Raw genomic sequence first — 18,855 nt, forward strand, 5'->3', positions numbered from 1 at the left:
CTAGTCAGCGGGGGCGGTAGACACCATTGAGTGAGCATGTGTACTGTGTGGCTGTCACATTCAAAATGACTAAGTGGATAGAGCAACAATCTGCATCAAATTTTGCATGAAGCTTGAACATGCCTCCCATTGGTTCAGAAGGCCACAGCTGTGGGCAACTGTTGATTGACAGATTCATCATGACATTGTGCCCACTCATGCACCGCATCTCATGCAGAGTTTTTTGGTGAAACGTCAAATCACCCAGGTGACTCAGCCCTCCTAAAACCCAAATTTGGTGACCCGCAACTTCTGGTTTTTCCCAAAAGTAAAATCACCTTTGAAAGAGATGTCAAACCATTGATGAGATTTAGAAAAATATGATGAGGCAGCTGATAGAGATTGGGAGAGCTGTGTGAGGTCCCAAGGTGCCTACTTTGAAGGGGACAGAGGCATCATTATCTTGTATATAATGTTTCTTGTGTCTTGTATCTTCCTCAAGAAACGCCTCTATTTTTCAGAGAGCATGGATGGATACTTTCCGGACAGGCCTCATATACTTATTATCACCAGCCAGCCTACCTGTCTCCCCATCCATACATTTCATCCCTTGTAGGCCTATAAATAAAATGAAAACTAAGTTCTGTCAAAGAACGTGTACTGAATGTAATTTTATATGAAAATCTTCAATACGAGCATTCAGAAAATACCACCCAAAAGTTTAGCACCATCAGCAATGACACATTTCCTTCTTTCTGAACCATCTCCTTTAGAGGCTTAGTCCCCACAATTTTACCATGGGGGGACCTCTGACGGAACACAAAGTACCTCCTGATCATGTCCGCCCTGGAGGAGGCTGGCCCCTGAATGTATCTGAGGACACCCCTGGCAGACCAACATAGCACACAGTCTCCCCATTTCAGTTTTCAGAACTCTAATTTTAGAATTTTGTTTTTTAAATTAAACTTATGCCTCTTAATTCTGTTTCTCTAAACCTGTATGAAATAAACATAATCCTTTCTTTTTCCCTTCAGTCCCTCAGATTTCTGTGGATGGCCATCGTGTTCTGTCCAGCATGTTTTCTTTAGTCAAGCAAGGGACAGGAAAATGAGACTGCATTTTTAATTTAAGAAAGAAATGTGTACGTACATTTACTCATACAAGTGTGACTAGGCATTTACTGTATATATCATCGTTGACATATGTGTCTGAATCCAGTCTCATACAGAAGGGACAAGCAGGAAACGTGGAAATCAATCTGAACTAAAAATACCAACAAATAGGAATGGTACACACTCATCAAGGCACTGCATTGATTTCTGTATCATCCAAGTTTACAAGAGATTCTTCTTCATTGTAAGTATCTTTGCTTGCGTAGGTACCTGTCACTCACAGAGCCACGTTCACGTGCACATGAGGAGCATTATCAGGACAAACGTAAAGTGGCAGGTGCCATCACACAGTCGACTCTGTCCCCAAGTGTCTCACGGTAGCGCCCCCACCCGGACCAAGACAGGACAGAGAAACCTCCCTTCCCACTTGAAGTCTCCATGTCTGATAACACATGGAACACTTGAGCCTGTGCAGCTGTTCAAGAGCTAATTATCTGCAATCATTTCTGATGACTTAATAGGCCACGGTAGAATGTGTGTTTGCGACAATGTTGAGTGTACACATTAGGCTTTAATGGGCTGATACAGTTAATTGTTGTCTTGCTGCTGCCTGCTAATAGACGGTTCCTGCAAAGGAGACCATATCTCAACGGGATTTGCTTGTTTATTTTAAATAACTAATAACTACCACTCAGATCCCAGATCCAGTGGTTACCATTTGAAGAACACGCTTTTTAATGCTGGATCATTTCTAATGTATTTAAATGATTCAAGTTTGGGGGAAAATGCATTATTAAACCAATAAGTCAATAACCAACTCCAATACTAGATTTAACATTTTTCTTGCTCTGTATGGTTTCCTGAATTGTTTTCTGCCATGGAGAGCAAAATAAATCCTTTTTAAATGCTGAATGTAATAACATAATAATGACAAAGATATGTGCATATTGAAATCAGATAAGTATTTATTAATACGTAAACCAGGATGCTGAACCGGCGACCGGGACTGACACAGAGGGTCACACAGAAGGTGGACGTGGACTTGTTGCAGTGAGACTGTGCAGCTGCTTTGCAGGCTTGGATTTGATGACAGCATTTTAGGCCACAAAGCTAGGGTGTAGTCTGAAAAATTTAGAAGTTACTTTTTTGTGGGCTCTTCATGTATGTGTGCTTCTGATGGCCAAAAACAGGCGTGACATGTTCATACAGAAGTTTTAGTTGGTTCCCTCCTCTTCCGTGTCACAAGGTCTATTTATTTTCCTACCATCACTTTTTCATTTCTCCATCTCTTCTCAGCTTCCGATGGTTTTCCCCCCTCGCTGCTCTTTCACTAGAGAAGCCAACAGGATTCAAAGAATCAAGAGTATTTTGATCCCAAAACCTTTAGCTCTTTTTCTTTAGCTTCCGAGAACAATGAGGTTCCTGCATTCTCTGTATGCTCCAGGCCTCGGTTGCCCCTCGTTGGAAGATGGTTAGACTTTGGGTAGGGGGCACACAGTGCAATCCACAGATCTGGTATCACAGAAATGTACACTTGACACCTATAGGATCCCATTATCCAATGTCACCCCAATAAATTTAAGTTTTAAAAATGCATTAGAAAAAAATTAAGTAGATTTCAATCACCGTAACCCTGTGGACTGCTTGGGCCCATCACTCTGGGAGACACTATGGGATCCTAAGACCTGCTTCCCAGGAACTCTGTCTACGCCATGTTTCCAATTACTTAAGGCCATAATTTTGTGTGCAGCCAAAGACATAGGAAGAGAATTGGATTAGAGAAGCTGTAATTCATAGGATTTACACTCGTTGCTGGGAGATCGATTTCTACCTAGAGTGTAATGCAAACCTTCACTACGCTGAGTCTTTGGATGACTCAGTTCTTCATGAATTAAAGCTTTTAGTAGTTCTTTCATGTTTCCTAACTCCAAATTTTTGATATGTCCCTGGAAACATAAAATTTACTTTAGTATCTTCTTTCTAATACCTTTTTTCTCAACATCCGGGGCCCTCTGTTCCCCAAACACAACATGAACCTCCTCATGCCCTATGCTTTGTTCACACTGGTCCCTCCACCCTGCATCCCTTCTGTCGAAGGTGAAATTCAAGTCCTTCTTTAAAGCCACTGCCATTGCTCGCCCCTGTCTCAAACCTCCCATGGTAAGAGTTGCGACGGTCGCAGTAGAATAATACAGATAACAAAACAAACTCAAGTGTTCTCGCTGACAGGAACTGTACTACGTCCTTTAAATAGACACACTTGTCCTCAGGACAGCGCAGTGAGGTGGTACCATTGTGATCACCATCCAGCCAATGCAGCAACTAACACCTCACACATCAGGGGCAAAGCTTAATAAAATAGCATGTCCAAGGTCACATGGTCAAAGTCAAGGTAAGGAGTGGGACAGGTTCTTGAACTAGCCCCCTGACTCCAGAACTCAACCTTATTCCAGAATCTGAGCAATCAAACCCTGTACAGACTGTCTCCAACAACACAGCAGAAGTTCCCTTCCCCTTCTGCTCAAAGGCCTTCTGTTGGCACCATGAACCCAGCACAGGTACTGTGCCCTTTGCTTGCTTCTCGGCCCGTAGGCTCTTGAAGGGGAGAGAGCGACTTATTTACTTACAGGCTGAGAAGCGGCCCTTCTTAGGAACTCCATTTGCAGCACTGACATGTAATTGATTCTTTCCTTACAGGTTTTTCTTCCTGTCTTTTCCTTGAAGTGCCCTATGATCTAGCCAAGCAGGACTATCTGCTATTCCCCACACCTGCCCCCTGCTGCTGCGCTTCAACATCATCACTGAGGCCCTCCTGCTGCCTGCACTGCCCTCGCGTATGCAAATCTTCACCAAGGTGACACCCCAGCTGTTGCTCCTGTTCCCAGTCGCCTCTGCTCGTGAATCAGAAGTGAGTTCTCCTTCCCAGCCACCTACCATCCTTCGTTAAAGGGGCTACTGTCCCTGATCATTTTCTCCCTCATTTATGTCGCACCAAGATCTTCATTAAAAATACTTATCATTGACTTTTTCACATATTAGGTGCCCAATAGAGATGAAATTAATTAAAAATAAGAGGTTGTTTAAATCAGTTGACTTGGTTTCCTATAAAATGAGGAGGTTGGGACTCATGGGATTTGTGAGGAATAGTTATATTTTTTCTTCTCTCTATGTTGTTAAGTATAGTGTAGCAGAGTCAGGTGGAGTGATTTTTATATGTTCTTTTCTTTACCATGAATGCACACTCTTTGATCTGATTGGTTTGGGCCTGCCCATTTGTAAGCAAATGTCTCTAAAACTCCAAAAAGGAGACTTGAATTTAAATTACTAGAGATATTTAACAGCCTTCAGACATGGAGCGATTTCTTTCCCTTTTATCCTAAACCAGCAACATTCTTTTCAATGCCATGTAAGTGCATTCGTGTTTGAATAGTGGTAACAAGACCAAAAACGGTCAAGACACTGACACTACATGAAACCTTCATCAATGACATCGAACAAATGTTTACCAAGTTGCCCCTGTGGGCAAGGCACAGTACTAGTAAGGTCCTGGGAAGAACAAAAGAGGCTCTCAACAGTACCTGAACGAGGTGAACTTCAGGAAGCGCAGCTAGGACAGGTAGGGCAACACGGGACAGACTGCCGTGCGGGCTCTAGCTGCTGAGACGCAGAGGAGACAGAGGTTCCCCCTCTTGGGAAACTCATGGGAACGTCTCCTCTGTCATTTCACACAGCAGCTTGCTTATAACGGTGGCCCGGAATACAGAACGACAGGAATCGCTAGAAAGGACGTGAAAAGAACAGATTAAAAACTTTTAATGGCAGTTAAGTAAACAAAATTAATAGAAAGTAATGGAAAGATAAAGTAAATTTATAGAGATTTGAACACGGCATAACTGAGCATACTGTCAGATGGGTACTAGATTATGGTGGTTTGCTTTGTAAATTGTATGAATGTCTGACCCCCTACGTTGCATACCTGGACCTAATATTGTATTTCAACTGCAATTAAGAAGAAAATTTTTAAAAACTTGAGTGTGACAAATTTTATAGTAAATGTTATTATAATCTTATCATCACGCCACAATTATTTTCATTGGCATATGATAGAGATTTCATATGAAAGGACGCAGTTTTGGGCACGGAGACCTTTCTGCAATGCAGGGATGGGGGAACAGCTCACTGGAGTGTGGGGCGTCTCAGCTATGCAAACCGTGTTCACACCACAGGCTGGGGGACGGCGGACCAGGACCATTTCTTCCCTACCCGACACCGATCAAGCCAAGCGTCCTCTACTGGGAAAATCAGAAACAACAACCACAGCACAAAGCCAGTTTCACGGGTGCTCGAGAGGATTCAGTGTGATAATATACAAAAAGCATCAGCAGAGGTCACGAAATAAGGGCTCAAGAAACAGTGGCCCTTAAAATCATTATGTCCCTAAAGTTACCTTCTACGTCATTCTCAGTTTCCCTCCCTGTGATTAAAAACCGCCCATATCTTCATATGCTGTTGGTTTGAAATACCAGCCAACAGGTAGACAAACTCTAAAGAGGTGAGTACCGGCACACCACACAGTATGTCCTGGAATCCCAGCACAACGGTGAGGAGAGGACAGTCGGGACCTGGCGCCACTGCTGTGGGACGATGACAATACCTGCTTCCCTCTACCTGGTGGCAAAAGGAGACAGGCACAGTGGCTCCTGCCACACCCTCCTGCACAAGGTGGCCCAAGGGACAGGGCAGTCGGCACAGAAGGACTGACCTGATGGGAGAGGCAGCCAAACTGGAAGGACAAGGCCAAGGCTCTGAGGACAAGACCACAGCGGGACAGCAGCCCACGCCGTAAGTCAGAACCACAACTCCGCCAGAACAGGACGGCTACCGCGAAATGAGATTTAAGTAGGGTCGACAGCCGCCTCCCACATAAGCAAACATCCAGCCTGTCATAACAGACCACCCATCACGTCCCAAACCGGGAAAACCACACGGAAGAAGGAAAGACGCTCAGCGGATGCCAAGACCGAGCTCAGTCAGGTGTTAGTTATCGGACAGGATTGCGAGCCGTCATCACAGAAGTGCTCCCAGAATCCATCCTAAATTCTCTCAAAACCAATGGGAAAAAAAATCCCTACAAAGAAACTTAGAGTAAAGCACCAGGTGTTAATTATCGGACTGAAAAATACAGCCGTGGAAATAAAAGAACTTGCCGGGTGGCCCCAATAGTAGGGTGAAGAGGACGGCGAATATGGTCTGTGAACGTGAAGGCAGACCAATAAAATTCACTCCGTACGAATGAGAGAGAGAGACAGCGAGAGACAGCGGGAAACGGGTGGGCGGGGAAAACGAGCTGAGCCCCGGGACCCACGGGACAGTAAGTCTGATGATCTGATGCTGCCACACTGAAACCTCAGAAGGCGCAGAGGAAGAGCGTGCGACTGAGAGTGTTTGGAGACTAGGGGCTGAAACGCTCGCAGATCTGGCGGTCGGTATTATGCCACGCGCTTAACTTTCCACAAGGACTATTAGGGTGCCGCTTCCCAAGGAATGTGGAACCCTGCGATCTGACAGGTCCTTCGACCTCTCTGCCCTTATGCGACAGTTACCATGCATTGTGTCTCCATAATTATGCTAGACCATGTTAGAAGTGTTTTCAACAGTCTCATGGGCTTTAAAAAACAGAGGCAACAATAATACTTTCTGTGTATTCAGCTATTTCCCATTTCAGATTTCCTGGTTGCTTCTTGAAGACCTGGATGCCCGTCCGGCATCACGTCCTCTGACATTTGCTCAGGGAGCGCGCTCACAGTCGCTGCTTTAACACCCGTCCTTGCCAACTCCAACGTCTCGGCCGCCTTGGGTCAGTGCGTTGTTTGTCTTTTCTCTGAGACGGGGTCATGTTGTTCTGGTCCTTACGCTGCACAGTTCAGAGTGACCTCTGAACGCAGCGAGTGTAACGTGGTGGACACTGGATTGGGCATCTTCCTCTACAGAGACTGTGAAAGCTTTGGCCTCAACAGGCAGTTAATTTGCTTGGATTCAAACTGAGAATTTTGGGGGGAGGCAGATCGAATCTGGGTCCAGTTGTTTTACCTTCAGCCGCTCTGGGTTTTGTCTGCCCTGCCCACTGTGTGTGGCTCAGGGGTGAGCTGGGGACACAGGCAGAGCTCCCCCACAGAACTGGGGGCTCCCCTCTCGGAATGTCTCCCAGGATTCCCCTCGTTCTGGTGGGCCCGGGTGCCCACACAGCCTACTCGCTCTTCAGGCCCGAAAGACTGCAGGTTCCCACCGTAGTTCTGGCCCGCCGGCTTATCCTGCCTTTCTGCTGCCCTCGGGGTAAAAACTACAAACAATGGGAAATCTCCTCCAGCTGTTCCCTTTCCCCAAATCTTACGTCCCCCCAGAATCAGCTGCCTTTCTTGCCTCTCCAAGCTTGTTTTTGATTTTGTCCAGAATCCAGAGTTGGGTGCAGAGGGGAAGCAGAAACCTCCTTCAGATTCTGATGTTAAATTTTATTAAAACTCAAAATTCAGTTTGGAAGAATGCCATTCTTAAGACATCCATCCTTGCCCTGCATGGTTTAAGTGTCGTCAAGGTTGTGGGTTCGATCCCCAGTCAAGGCACAAACAAGAAGCAACCAGTGAATGCAGAAATATGTGCAACAACAAATGAATGTTTCTCTCTCCTCCTTCCTCTCTCTCTCTCAAACTAATAAAAAAAACAAACACTCATCCTTTCTAAACAAGATTCTGTTTTTTCTATCCATCTGGTTCTTTGAGGCTTCTCTGTAAAATTTTCTTCATATAAATCATGTGCATTTCTTATTAGATAAGCATCTAGGTTTATCGTATTGAAACTGATTGGTTCCTTTGCCTATTTTTTCCCTTGTAATTACTTGGCTGATTTTTGGAGACTGGAATTTATGGCAGCAGACCTTTCCCCTCCTTGTCACAATTAATTTGCAGTTTCCTTCTCAATGTACACGGCAAATGTCATATCATGTCACTAAGGCCATCAGTGGTCCCATCTGGTTCCTGGTCTGCCCCGTAGTCACTGCCCTGTCGAGCTCTTTGGGTTAAGATCACTGATCTTCAGCTGGTTCTCACTGTCCCTTCCGTGTCAAGTTCAAACACATATAAGACTGGGAAATGTGCTCTGTCCTGGTTGGTAACCAGCTGCAAATTCCTAGAGCTCCGTGTGGGCTCTTTTGTGACAGAATGGGGACGGCGTCCCAGCCACCTTCCATGGTGCTGCTGCTGTGGTTTAATAGATTGAACCACTCAGAACACAGCTTTCCACAAATGCACGGAAGCACCTTCAGATGGAGGTTCTTGTCTTTGGGAAGATAATCGTATAGTTACCTGAACTAAATCTGAGCGCAGAAAATAGAGAGTTAAGGTAAAACTAGAAATAAAATACAGCACATTATTGAGCTCTTGAAATTGACTTATTTTTTTAATTAATAGATATTAAAATCAAGATCAGAAAAAGGTAAATCAACCTCTTTTCTAAAGATATCAACTTCTGTTCTTAAATGTTACTTTTATATTCTGAATCACCAGCTTTCCACAAAAATGCATTTGAAATAATACAAGTGTTTGGCATACCTCTAGCATGTAACAGGAACTCGATGTTTGTTGAATAAAATTTTAAAAAAGAAAATATTATTTTCCATTAAGGAGATCTCATTTCTTAAATTGTATTTAAGAAAACAAAAAGTACCTTTAATCACATATTATGAAGAGTGGCTATACCTGAGAAAATTATTCATGTCAGACAGAATAGTGTATTATTTTATTGTACTGCACAATCCTCTCCTAAAAGAAATAATTTCTTCCCCCCAAAAGTTACAAGAGACCAAGCACATACTAAAAATATTTTATTGTCATTAATAAATGCATTAAACATATAAAATGTAATATACTGTGCATTCGATAACACAAATAGCATTTATAAAGGTAAAACGAAAATAAACGTAGCCATAGCATGGTAGGATGGCACACATTAAAAAATGTTTTCAAACACTGCAATAACTTTATAATGTGCCATAGATATTCTACAACCTTTCTTTTAAACAAAAGGGGACTAAACATATGTACTTTGAAGAGAAGAAATGTCAGATAGTCTACAGAAGGGAAAATATTAGCATCCTGGGGTAATGTTTATTCCTGGTCCGTTGTCTGCCCACTGGAAAAAATTGCACTGTTGTTCCTTACCAAGAGGACACACAAAAAAATTCTTCCCGTTGTTCGGTCCGATCTTCAACACTGTTCTCATGATGGAGCGCTTGCCGTGTTTGCAGAACGGGAAGGACAGGTCTGCCCACTGTGAGAACAAACGGAAAGAGCAAGTTTAGATGGAGCTCAGAATGAGTGAGGGCCAAGCCTGGGGGCCTCTGATTAGTGCCATATTGTCTTCATTGCCATTACTATTGGTCTGACACCATAGAACCTGTATAAGGCATTAGCCGTTACCCTTTATAGAGCTTATATCTTATAAGAAGCATCTCTTATGATGTTGCTTGAATCACACAGAAAGTTGACATAATTCTGAGCTTCTCTGTGTCTTGCTGTAAAGCAAACACCAATGTTCCTGCTATAGAATTTGTTTTAGTTAAAACCATCTGGATCAAAGAATTATCATGACTCTTCTTACTAAACTTCCTTAGTCTCTTAAAAAACGAACCAGTCCCATACAGAATCACTTGAACTCATTTAGGCAGATTCCACTCTTCTTCTTACTAACTTTGGTTTCAAGACAGGTATAAAGCAGGCTGTGATATTATTAATATTATTAATAATCTTTTCTCCACTGCATCTATAAAAGCTTCCTGAGAAGACAATTCCTGTAGGAGGATGGAGTCCATCTTGTGCAAGGGTTGAGATCTGAAATCATTATCCAATTTCCCTTAAGAAATTCCTTAAGAAGATAGCATGCTGAAGACAGATATTTTCTCACTGGCTAAGGCCAACCAGAAAACTTCACTCCAGCACTGAGTCAGATCCCTCTTTTTTTTTCTCAGTTATGCATCGATGGAGCAGCTGAGAAACATGGATGGATGCCCCTGAGTCACAAACTCCGCATCGTGGGAGGCTCGCACAGAGGAACGCGGACGGTGAAAAGGACTGGAAGGACCTGAGTCTCATCTCCCATCTCACGTTCATTTCCAGGAGGCACAGACGAAGGAGGCGCGGGGAATCACCTGAGTCCACCCCATTAATGTGCCATCACTTCCGTGGGGTCACGGTCAAGTAGCGGGCATCGCCAAGTCCACTGTCAACCCAAGGCAGGGAAATGATTTTTATCTTGTACCTCCATCCCGGGCACATGCTGAAGGTTTTGATAATAGCACTGAATCTGTCTCTGGAATTATTTAGCCACCTGGAAAACTTAATACCTTTCTATCTTTATAAACCAAGGGCACCACTTCTATACCGTGGTCACAAATACGAGACCCTCTTCTAACACAATCGCCACGACCTGATTAGATGTTTTGATAAACCTCCTTGAATGTTTAACTTAGCATTCAGGCTTTCAGTAGAACGTCAGCATGACCGTTTAAAAACGTGCAGGGAAAACCAGAAAAGGATTGGAAGCTGATACACCTCAGTCACCTAAGTGTTCGGCTGCACTACAGTAACCTTGATACATCTCACACTTACTTCAAAAAACCCACACCGCGCTTCGCCAGGCAGGGGACACGCATAGAAGCGCCTGCCCTTGTTCTCGCCGTCCTTCCTCACCACGCGGAGGACGCAGCGGCGGTGGTGTCGCCGGCAGCGAGGGCTGCGCTCCGTGGACGCACCCGCGCCATCCGTCCTGGGCATCCCGAGTTCTCTGGAACGACAGGTGACAAAGGAACTGCAGCATCACCGTGCTAAGGACGTCCCTCGCAGCTACCCGCCCTCGTTGGAACCCTGCCTGTACAAAGACACTGCATCACAACGTGGGCCTCGGCCAGCTCTGCGTAAGGACACAAGCTGCGACGGCCTCATCCCCGGTTTTCCCAGGGGAGTCTAATTTCCTTCCAAAGCGATCTGTGGACCTTAGCATGTCACTGAAATGTGTCAGGCCTAAGAACACAGCTGAATTGTATGTGTGCTACTGCGACTTAGTTCATTTTCCTCCGTGATCACTTTTTTCTCATGCCCAACATCAGGGTGGTCACTTCTGGCTCCTCTAAAATATTCTCAAGTCCCGCTGCCCCCTTCCACCCGCAACGTAACTAGACTCACAGTCCTCTCCGACTGTTTTCTTCTTGGTGGCCAAGCTCAGCCCTGGCTCTGACAAGGCCAAAGGAGCCGCTGCTTCTCCTCTCTACTTCGCAAACAATTTTGTATGCTTTACACTGCTCAGGAGACTGTCATAGCTGCAGTCCTGTTCTGGCAAGGACCAGGCGCCGCGGCAGAGCAGAAACGTGCCTGCTGGGAGGCAGGTCAAGCTGCCTCCTTCTCCACCAAGGTCAAGATCAAGGGCACCTGCGGGTTCTTCCGCACAGGCGGCCAAGGCCAGAGGCCCCTTCCCTGCAGCTGTGTGGGCGAACTTTCTCTTTGAAAAGGAACTTCATGATTCTTTTTAATGTTTGAAAATATGTTGCATATTTTTAATAGTGCTGTTATAAGAGTCAGTCTTTTTAATAAACTAGTTGAAGAGGAAAATAGCTCACATTAATTAAAACCGGAAGTCCTTCCTCTTCACATCCCTACTTTGTAACTTTTTAATCATAAAAAGGTTAATCTTATCTCATTCTTTTACTAATTTCTAAGGAACAAAATACCATTCTTAAATAATGTAAAAAAATACTTCTAAATCAAATATAGTTAGTTCCCCTTTCTTTGATTCTTAAACTAGACCCTTTATGACTTAGGATGAACCCATTGTAATTAAAAATATTCTCAGTGAAAAATGCATCAAACACACCTCAGCTATTGAACAACACAGCTTAGCCTATCTTAACTGGGCAAGAAATACATTAGCCTGCAGCTGAGAAAATCAGTTGGCACAAACCCTATTTTATAATAGTGCCAAATCTCTCATGGAATTTATTACGTGTCTCTCTTATGCACCATCCACAGGCTGGAAAACTGAGGGGAACCAAGGTTAAGGCGGGGACTGCTGGTACCTTCTCCATAGATTTGTTCCTCTAATGCTGCCTCAAGGCATCCGATCTAATCAAAATGTTCAGAGATCTTCCCCTCCCCCCGTTTGACTCAGATGGAATTGACTGATAAGGGATCCTTTATTTGTGATGACATTGGTTTAAACTCATTTGTAAAACGGTTGTTTAAATATATTGCTTTGCGTGGACTCACTCTCGTGTTCGGGGTGGACTCACACATGTTGAGTGGAGTTTTGGAAGTGATCTGGGCCACGGGCACTGCTGAGGACATCATGACTGAGATATTTTGCCCACGACTACTTTGTTGGTTAAGCTTTGCAAGGTGGGGGATGGTGGCTCATATTCTAGAGTCACGAGTAATGCCAACCAGAAAGAGGGAAGCTGAGAGGCAGCGTGCTGTTCTCTGCCACAGCCTCTCCGTGGCACCAACCCCAGCCCCACCGCCGCTGAAGACGGGCAATGTTCAGACAGGAACGTCAAGGGACACCAAGTATCTGGAAGGCTGTAGAGGAGTCGAGAGATCTCAAACTTGGAGCCAGTGGGTCGGTCATTAACAGAGCTTTTACGTTTTCTTAAAGCAGGAAGAAAAGAGGTTAAAGTATTGACAGGAAGGGATGAAATGATGCTCTCATTTAAAAAATGGACATGCGCGGAAAGTTTTATGTGTTCTTTTGAAGGTGGCTGTCTGAGAAAAGAATTTGTGAAATGTCTTCTAACGCATTTGCTCCCACTTAGAACTGTGCAGGGTCCTGGCGGGCGGAGGGGAGGCTGAGCGTGGAAAGCAAAGGGCTCGTGTCTCCTGCAGGGTTATCGCCTCTGTGTTCCGCCCCCTTTCTTCCTTGGTACAAAGTTAAGGAGAAAAACAGCCGTGGGCTGCCTTATCCTTGCATCAGAGCGTGGCCCACCGGCCAGAAGCCCCAGCATCAGGAGGGACATCCGCAGACACGCACAGAGTCATCAGCCCCGACCCCAGGCCCCCGGCCGAACCAGGATCCCGGCGGTAACAAGACTGCGGGTGGTTCACACGCACATTAGGGGGCACAGAACGGAGCTGATGGAACCAAAGGGCCGATGCCACCTGGGATCGCATGGGCTGTACATGGGCACGGCTAGTCTTCACCTGATGATGGGAAACGTTATCCAAGAGAATCACGTGTTCTGATTAATTGAGGACATCGCGGTCCCCCTTTGTTCCAATCATTATTTAAACATTTTCTGAACTGTAGCAGAGCCTTTACTTAGGTGAACTCTGATTCTGATCGTTAGGGTTATAAATGGTCTATTAATCTAATAGGTCAGGGCGGGCCCATCTCTTCAGATAACACACACCTTAGGTTTGTGGGTCTTGGGGCTTGTGGTGTTGCACCACGACAAGCAGCCACAGAAAACAAGGCAACCAAGGGCAACGGGACGTGTTCCGATAAAACTTCATTTACGGGGACAGGTGGGGGGCTGGATACGGCCCTGCGGCGGCAGCCTGGTGGGCTAGAGGTCGTCAGAACCCAGAGCAATGCTGGATGCACAAGAGAGTCTCAATAAATGCTTGTTAATTAATATATAAAGAAACATTGAACGGGGATCAGATTAAAACTATTATTAGGAAGAGGGAGACATCATCAAGCCCAGGTGTGTAATTTTAGAGCGGATATTATTTTTTCAGGGATCGTATCATGGCTTAACTGATTTTATATTATCTAATGTTTTTTCAATGAATCAGTCTCAGGGGGTGTGGATTCCGTGGCTCGGTGGCATTACAAGAATAAACAAACAAGCAGAGGGTAAAGGACCCCCCCTGCAAGGGCCAGGGCGGCTCTGAAATCCCCGGGGACTGGGAATGCTCAGCGGCGACCCGGAAGCAGGTCTAGCGGGAGCGCGTCCCCGGTGACCAGAGGGGGGCCGCGGGCGACCGTGTCGGCAGCAGCCACGAGAGACCTGGCGGTTCTGTCTCACGCGTCTGCGCGGGCCCCTGCCCCAGCGCGGGGAGAGGGTCCACCTGAAACACAGGTGCGCTTCGAGAAAACGCACTCCTGTGCTTTGCTCTGTATTTACGGTAAGTGGACCGGAGACAAAACTGCATCTAGCATTTATTCTTTGCTGCTTAAAAATGGGTTCCGCCATCTAATTTATAATCCAGATGCTGGAGAAACGTCAAATATATCTCAGAGCAGCCCGCGTCTCCTGCAGGTTTGTATTCCGCTCCGTTTCTTCCTTGGTTTAGAGTCACCGAGGAAGAAATGCCTTATCAACATACGTTGATGAGACTCAGTAATTAAAAGAACCAAAGGCACATTAATTACCTGATAATTATTAAAGAAAAACAAAACTGGCTACAAACTCTGAGTGGACCCCCTGCTTTAATCGAATTGCATTGTGAGCTTCTGCTGGGTAGGTTGTCCATAAACTGAACACGGTGGCCACCAAACCAGGAGAGAAATGAAATAAATGACAGTCATTTGCAAGTCATTCTGGCAAAGTAGCTGGGGGCCGAAGGACTGCTGGGTAAGTCTAGTTCATCACGTGACATTTATTTTGCGAGTTGATCTTGACTGATTTTAAAGTCTCAGTCCCAGGGTTCTTATATCCCCCGCACGGAGCGGCTATGGCTTGCTAAGTAATGCTGTGTGCTGTGATTCATCATATGACCCTATTGCTAATGGTTTGTGAAGAAACCATTTAAATTTAAGGTCACATTACTGTTCTTTTTAATCCCTAATTCATTAGTTAAGTTGTGTGAGATTTTCTACAAAGCACTAAGGAAATCAAAATATGCCAAGATATTTCATCTGGGTTCAGCAAATGCCACAATATTTTAAAATGATCATATCTACGGCTTTCCCTTAAGCGACAGAGCAGAAAAGGCTGTTCAGAAGTGATTTTCTGATAGGAGTGCTCCCCACTAAGACCACGTAACCAGCTCCTCCGTGGACTTTGGTCACGGGACACTAATTAGGGTTTGAATGCCAAGGTGGCGTCCTGACTGATCCCAAGCTTGGTTTCTATCCTTTAATTCAAACGTCTATCATGTGAGAGTATTATAAACAAAAGTTAAATGAGTTATTATAAACAATAATAAAAAAAATTTTTTTAATCAGTCAAGGATCAATTATCCAGATTAACGGATGGTGAATTTGGAATCGGGACGGGAAACTTGACATAAAAGCATCCATTGACCAAAACTGTCTCAGAAGTCTGTTAAGCTTGGAGGGTTCTCGGAGACAGTTCTCGGAGATGGTTCTAGGAGTGCACACCGGGTGGTCCCTTATCTCGCTGCCCAGAGGAAGACTCCGAATCAGTCCAGCCAGGACTCATCCAAGGCACTAGCCACCAGCACCGCCCTGAGATGACTTCAGATTCCACCCTCACTCACGCTCCCTGCTTGCTTCCCACCTGCAGGGCAGGACCCGGCAAGAAGACTCTTCACCTCCAGAGCAACTTCCTCCTGAAGGAGAAGCCCTCAACAAACAGCTTGGAAAAGAAGCTTGTGGAGAGATGTCTCTCTGATGGAGGCTGCCCTCAGGTCAGGACAGTTGGGAGGCCCCGTGAAGGACCAAGCAAGGTGGGGAGGGAGTGTGGACCGGCAGTGACAGCAGCTGCCAATGATCGTTACCAAACAAGAGACGGCATGGTTACTAAATGGTCCGTGTCTTGGTGACAGCAGCCGGAGTCTTCTCTTACATGAGTCGGTAATCTCATAAAACAGATCTGCTTGGGTTGTATTTACTAATTGGAAGAACAAGTTTTTGCTTTCAGATACACATGCTCCTTGGGCCTTTTTGGTTGAAATAAAAAAATCCCACATGGCTATTTGAGATACAGCCACTGTCTTTAGCAGAAATGTCACTAAAAGAACCCCAGATACCTTTTTTTTTAGAATAGAAGACACTAAACTATTATAAGTGGTAGTCTTCTTTTTAGAAAAAACTATCTTTCATTGGAAGGAGATTTTTAAAAAATGCTAACAGTGGTGATTGATAACCAGTAAGTTCATGGGCGATTTAAACATTTTTCTTTATATGGCCCAAATTTTCTGCATTGGGCATGTATATGATTATAGTCAGAAAAGAATTACATTTTACGGATGTAGGAGATTCATTCGGTCTTGCATTCCCGTCCCCTCCCTTACATTAGAAGCTAGAGAAGCCTAGAAGCACATGACTGTCATCTCTTCTCTCAGGGTTTGCTTACGTGACCACAGCCGACTCGACTTCCGTAGCCAAGGAGGACTTCTCTGCCTTCTTACAACTTAACACAAACACCTTAAAGACCAAGGTTAGAAGCATCATACCTGTTAGGAAGTCCAGGGCTGCGACTTTCCAGGCTTGGCGATGAGTAGAGGCTTGTTCTTGGTTTTTTACGTGCGGGACTACATAAGTCAGCCTGGGAGCAGACAGTGGGGGTGGCGGAGACCATTACTGGGTTAGGGCGGGGAGTGGGATCTTTGGCTGTCTCCTCGGGACCGGGAGGTGTATCACTGAAGCAAACGTCAGTAGGAGGACAGCTTTGAAATCCCCCATCTGGTGTCTGGTTTTGGCCTTTTTTTCTTCCCAAGGGGCTGGATTTATTGCTGAAATCGGTCAAGACGAGGGTTGTAGTTCCAAAGACAGTTTTCCTGTTGATCTTCACTTCTGCGCTTGGTTTTCCAAAGCTGTTACAGGGGTACTTCACTAAGCTGTTAACGGCAGTAGGACGTTCTTCCTTCTTGAGTAGCGAATCTGGAAGGAGAGAGAAGGCATTCCGTAGTATTCCTATAAATGTAATATTGACTACTGGAAATATCTTTTTATTTAATTAAACATTTAGTTCACTTATTACAACGAACTAATATATAGAACTGATAACACAAAGCTTGAGCAGTTCATAATCAATCTTCTGGTTAGGAAAGGAAGCATGCAATACATAATGTTAATAACTTGGACTCAGAGCTGAGTTTTACAAAGATTCATACATGGTTTGAGCCTTTAAAGGTTATTCGGCTCTCACTTTTGTTACTCTTGGGCACGGTGTCAAAGCAGTAATTTCACTAAAGGCTTTAGACCAGCAGGCACAGGCCCGCATACAGATGGCCAGGAACATTTCCGTCAATGACAAGACAACGCGGAAGGCTTATCAAAAACAAGGGAAGTTGAATTACAAAGACTTCACATTTATTCAAAATGTTTCAACAACGTATCCCACGATTTTAGAATCTATACTGTAATATATCCTGGATTAGAGTTAAGATATATGTCTATCCTACTCAGAAAAAAAAAGGAACAAGAAAATAGCAAGATGTGTCAAGGCATGTCAGAATGTTGGAGTAAACGCAGAAACCTAAGACTGGTTTTCTGAGGGCTCTCTGTCGGAAGACACAGAGGGGACTGAAGAGGGAGGGACAGAAGCAGGAGACGTGGTCCCCTCTGCTCTATTCCTTTCTGGCCTGGAGAACAAAACACGATATGGCAGCTAACACAATGTGGGGGCCCCGTAAGTCAGGAATGAACTTCCTCGTCTCTAATTGGAGAAAGAAATAACACTTTGAGGACACAACAGAAGCCACATAAACGAGATGGCTCTTAATCACAGGTCTCGTCGGAGGTTTTACTCTGTGAACACATGAAATCATGAGACTAGAAAGAGTTATTTTGAAGAATTTCAATGAAATCAGTACAATTGTCTGAGTAAAGATTTTAATGACAAGGGCCAGGAAGGATAAAGAAGAGAAAAAAAATTCAGCCTTTTCCTATTCCACCTGCAAAGATATTCTTACAGAAATCCTCCCTTTCAATTTATGAAACACGTGGGCGGAATAACAAACCCCAAAGTTGCTGAAATCTGCATAAAGCAAAGCTTTATTGAATAATTCAACGGGAACAGCAGCGAACAGATGTGATCATGTCAGTTTTTGGAGATACAAGAGGCACATACTTTTTTAGCAGAAGCATATTTTCCCTCCCCTCAACAGAACATTAGCATGGTTTACACGCAAAAGCTGGCAATTCCCGTAGATCTTTCCGAAAGACAGCGTTTCCTTTAGTTAGGAAATATCGCACTAGAACAAGGACGATACCTGACTTGGTAGAATTAAACAGCTTTGCAGGAGAATGAGTTCCAAGTGCAAACTCAGTCTTACCAAGAGGCCTCACAGTCAGACAAGCATCACAGGCCTTGGAAGCAGGTTTGTTGACCAGCGTGCAGACCATGCAAGCCCAGCTCTCCTCCCATCTCCTGGCCACTTGGTCCACAAGATGGTCCCGTCTGCTGGATGTCCGGCCGACTGCCATGTTTCTAGATGGCAGCTTGCTGCAGAGAATTGTTACAGTGGGCCATTAGCTCCATTGTTATTGCCTTCTTCTTATACATTCTTGATATTTAAGAAACTGGCAGAACCATGAATATACCCAAATACTACATGTTTATCTTGCATACAAGTCCGAACTATCTCAACAAAATGTTTTCACTCGGGCCCTGTTGATGGCCATTAAAGACAGAAAAACCAAATCAAAGATTTTATTCAAAGAGCTGTGGTTTGTTATTTTTTTTCAAACCAACTAAAAACACTGGACATAATCACTAGGAAGCATGCATGCCTCAAATAACATTTCAACTAAGGGGTACTCTTTCTGTGAGAAACTACGATATCTTGATTCAGCCAGATTAGGGGAGAGAACG

The 18,855-nt window shown here is 44.6% G+C and overlaps 1 protein-coding gene across 1 annotated transcript in view; it reads right to left on the reverse strand.

Moving 5' to 3' along the window:
- Positions 1 to 9,041: 9,041 nt before the first annotated feature.
- The window catches only part of NEIL3 (nei like DNA glycosylase 3), a 35,477-nt gene continuing 25,663 nt past the window's right edge, over positions 9,042 to 18,855 (reverse strand). The window contains exons 7-10 of the mRNA XM_090258296.1: positions 18,317 to 18,486; positions 16,493 to 16,919; positions 10,751 to 10,925; positions 9,042 to 9,413 (exon numbers count right to left, since the gene is read on the reverse strand). Coding sequence (XP_090114422.1) covers positions 9,231 to 9,413; positions 10,751 to 10,925; positions 16,493 to 16,919; positions 18,317 to 18,486 — 955 coding nt within the window. The 3' untranslated portion in view covers positions 9,042 to 9,230. The remainder of the gene's footprint in view (positions 9,414 to 10,750; positions 10,926 to 16,492; positions 16,920 to 18,316; positions 18,487 to 18,855) is intronic.

This window comes from Furipterus horrens, unplaced genomic scaffold, assembly GCF_987537825.1.
Source record: "Furipterus horrens unplaced genomic scaffold, mFurHor1.1.pri manual_scaffold_12, whole genome shotgun sequence".
NCBI classification, from domain to species: Eukaryota; Metazoa; Chordata; class Mammalia; order Chiroptera; family Furipteridae; genus Furipterus; species Furipterus horrens.